The following is a 3,368-nucleotide window of genomic DNA, read 5'->3' on the forward strand; positions in this document are numbered from 1 at the left end:
GCTAAATATATAAGCTTTGCGGTCGCATTTCCTGCACGTCCGTGACCAATCAAATGACTCTACAGACATTCACGTCCCTTTCTCACCGTATTGTCTAATATCACATCCATACTCATATTTCTTACAGCTATCTCCACTTTCTTCACTTCGTTTCAGGGCATCAGCGTGCGGAGCTTGCGCAGCGCGCGTCACCAGTTCCTTACGTTTCGCCCTGCTGATTGGTCCGTTTCGGGCGCCAAGTTTTACTCCTATTTGCTGTTTTAGCTGTTTCTTCTTCGCTTTTACTTGCTGTTTCTTCTTTTTCTTCTTCGTTTTCACTTGCTGTTTCTTCTTCACGCCTTCGACTTTCATTTGCTGCTTTTCTTTGCTATCACGTGTCTGTCGCGGGCGTTTCGTGGCGTATTTTGGGGTTCTCCACGCTCTCTTCTCTTTTGCTGTTCTTTCCTTTCCAGGCTCTCTTCCGATTGATAGTTTGTCTGATACCTGTCTTTCTTTCCTCCTTAGCCTTGGTCTCCTTAGGCTTGGTGCTTCCCTGGCTCGTATTAACACCTCGTGCTTTTTCTCCATCTCTTAATGAACGGATACGGTCGAAGGTATCGGGCCTACAGGATGTGCCACCAGGTGTGGCTGCATGGGTCATGGCGCGGTTAGACTTGCGGGAGACAACGGCTGAATCCGATAGGGTTCGTTTGGGTCTTGGTAGTGCGAACCGCTTCACAACACGAACATAGTGTTACACAAAAAGCCCCGTGCACAGTCGGTCCTCGCTCGTGATAGGAGATTATGAAATGGAGCATCCTCTGCCTGTCTCATTTGTTCATGCAAGATGATTACCTGTTTGAAATGATGCCAGAGGATCCGACCGTTCTCATCCTCACCCGATCCCCTTCTTGGTTCCTTCCATAATGCCGGGCCCCGAACAGGTGGAAATTGGAAAAAGTCGCCTATAAAAATGACGACGGGAAGGCCACCAAAAAGATCAGTGGAGGATCTGTCTAGGGACTTCGCGATCTTGCAGTGATTATCAATCACGCTGATCATAGTCAGATCCATCATGCTCACTTCGTCCACGAACATGATGGTTTTGCGAGACCAGAGCCGTCTCACTCGAGAACTCATTGCAGTTCGTCTTGAGCGGTCGATGGAGATCCCTAAAGATGTATGGTATGTATTCCCGCCGATATTATCGGCGGCGGCACCCGTTGGCGCCATGAGGATCACCTCGTCTCTCCGCCCGATAAGGTGCATACCGGCTTCAATTGCCTTGACGATCTGGCTTTTCCCCGTGCCACCTTCACCACCAACATAGAGGAGAGTCTGCTTGCGCTGCGCTGAATCATAAGGGTGGTCTGCCCAGGCCAACGCCTCAGATAGAACCCTCTCCACGATCATCCGTTGTTTCCGATTTAGGGGGATCAATCCACTGACCAAGGATGTAAGAGAGGCGCCAGTGGGGTTATCGCCAACTCGGGATTGGCGATTATCTGCAGCAGGGACCATATCGGAGCTAGCCAGCATGGGCTGCAAGATGCTATCTTCAATCTGGGCTTCGAAATTGTCAAGTGCAGAGCTAGAGGTCGCAACCTCATGATCTATGCTTTTCTCATAGTCAAGGTTCGCGAAACCTTTCAGTCGAAATTCCCATGCCTGTAAAGTAGATGGTGGGATGAATCTTAGGCCCGATGTTGCGTACGCGGGAGTACGTAAGATGTCGAGTGGCTGAAGGTTTTGTAGAGCTAAGCTTCGAGTTTGGGTTATCGCACGGAGCAAGGGAGGGATCCGCCGTCCAGTGAGTAGAGTCTCTCGATGCCATGCTTTGCTGATGGAGTGGTAGGCTGCGATCAATGTCTCCGGATTAAAGTTCTCATCCTGTAGGTGAAAGAATTCATCGCCTTCTTCATCAGAACCGAAACTTGCGGGCTCAAAGTTATCAACATCATGGCGAAATGAATCAGCAGCACCGTTTGCTGACTTCCACATTTTTGCATCAGCCTGGCAGTCTTCCTTGGATTTCCGTAGGAGTTCGATGTTTCTTGCAAATCCTCGGTTGTGAAATGCGAGGGTTGGTTCAACGGCCGCCCATACTTGAATGCAGGCGTCCCGTTTTGTCGCGTAGCGTCGGAAGAGGTTAGTTAGGTAATGCCAGGGAACAAAGAGCCCCAATAATATCTCGGATATGTCATTCTTGACCGCGGTTGTTTTCGGATGGCCTCCTGGAACCGCATCCTCCGCGGCCTGGAATTCAGTTAGTTGTCCGTTGAAAGTCACTGTGGCCACCTGGGATGAGGTGCGTGCCAGGCGCTGTACGTGCGTGGTATATCTAGGGTGGTCCGGGTCGAAGTCTATGTCGTCCGCAATGGCATCGCGTCTATTCCTGGTCTTTACAAGCATGCAGTATTCAAATAAAGCAAGAGGAGTGAGGTGCGGTCCACGCCATTTATAATTGTCGAAGATGCTTACGGGGGCGGTGTCGCCAGTTTCGTATGTGCAAGGTTCTTCTGCTATAGGATCAGAAGGATGATTACTTTCAAGGTTATCCGGCTGAATGATTGCGCGAATGTATCGCCTTAGCCACCAGAGGTTGATGCGGATGAAGTTGTAATTGATCGTGTAATAGGTTGGTAGGTGAAGCAAGACGCTGGCGACCTGCACACCACTGATTTCTCGATCATGAGAGAGAGCATTAAAGCAGCGTAGTGCAAAAAGGCAAAGACAGCTAGAGCTAGGGACGGTACCGGATAGTTTAAATCGAGCGCTGGGTTTCCTACGCGATGAGCTGGAGGCTCGGGCCGTCGCCTCCGATGCATTCCCCCCGGAGATCTCCTGCTCACACATACGAACATCCGTAGCCAGATTCGAGGATGAGATTTCCGCTGCTTCGAAGAGATGTGTATGTGGTTCATGCGGAAAACTCGTCCCCAACACTAGTATCTACCATGTGGATAATGATGACCCTTTACTGCTGCCATTAGAGGGAGCCCTTGATACTTGCGGCCGGCGTGGCGACAGCGACACTTGGGTTCTCTGCTCGTCATGCCATGCTTCACTCAATCGGGATATGATTCCTAAGTTCTCTGCGAAGAACCTGGTGAACATAACTCTGTGCCAGGACTATCCGTCTGATCTGGAAGGCCTCACCCTGACGGAAGAATACCTCATTGCAAAGTGCCATCCTCTTGGTGTCGTTTTGAAACTGCGGCCGGGTGGCCGCCCCGCACCAGTCAACTACCATGCCCTCCGCGGTCATTTCATTGTCATCCCACAAGACCCAGGACCACTTCTCGAGATCCTACCGAGCCCGGAGTTAACTCTGCATAGCCTAATCAAGGTGTTCTGGCTGGGTGCTCGACCCCCTGTAGATTCAGACC

At 50.7% G+C, this 3,368-nt stretch overlaps 1 protein-coding gene across 1 annotated transcript; it reads right to left on the reverse strand.

Moving 5' to 3' along the window:
- Window positions 1-370: 370 nt before the first annotated feature.
- Window positions 371-640, reverse strand: N7473_004426 (uncharacterized protein; the record flags this gene model as incomplete). Its single annotated transcript, XM_057150366.1, has 1 exon — window positions 371-640. The coding sequence occupies one exon, from the start codon at window positions 638-640 to the stop codon at window positions 371-373; it is 270 nt and encodes an 89-aa protein (XP_057010476.1).
- Between the last annotated feature and the right edge of the window lie 2,728 nt (window positions 641-3,368).

The sequence above is a fragment of the Penicillium subrubescens genome (genome assembly GCF_028828155.1).
Source record: "Penicillium subrubescens strain IBT 31985 chromosome Unknown utg000003l_segment0_segment0, whole genome shotgun sequence".
NCBI lineage: Eukaryota > Fungi > Ascomycota > Eurotiomycetes > Eurotiales > Aspergillaceae > Penicillium > Penicillium subrubescens.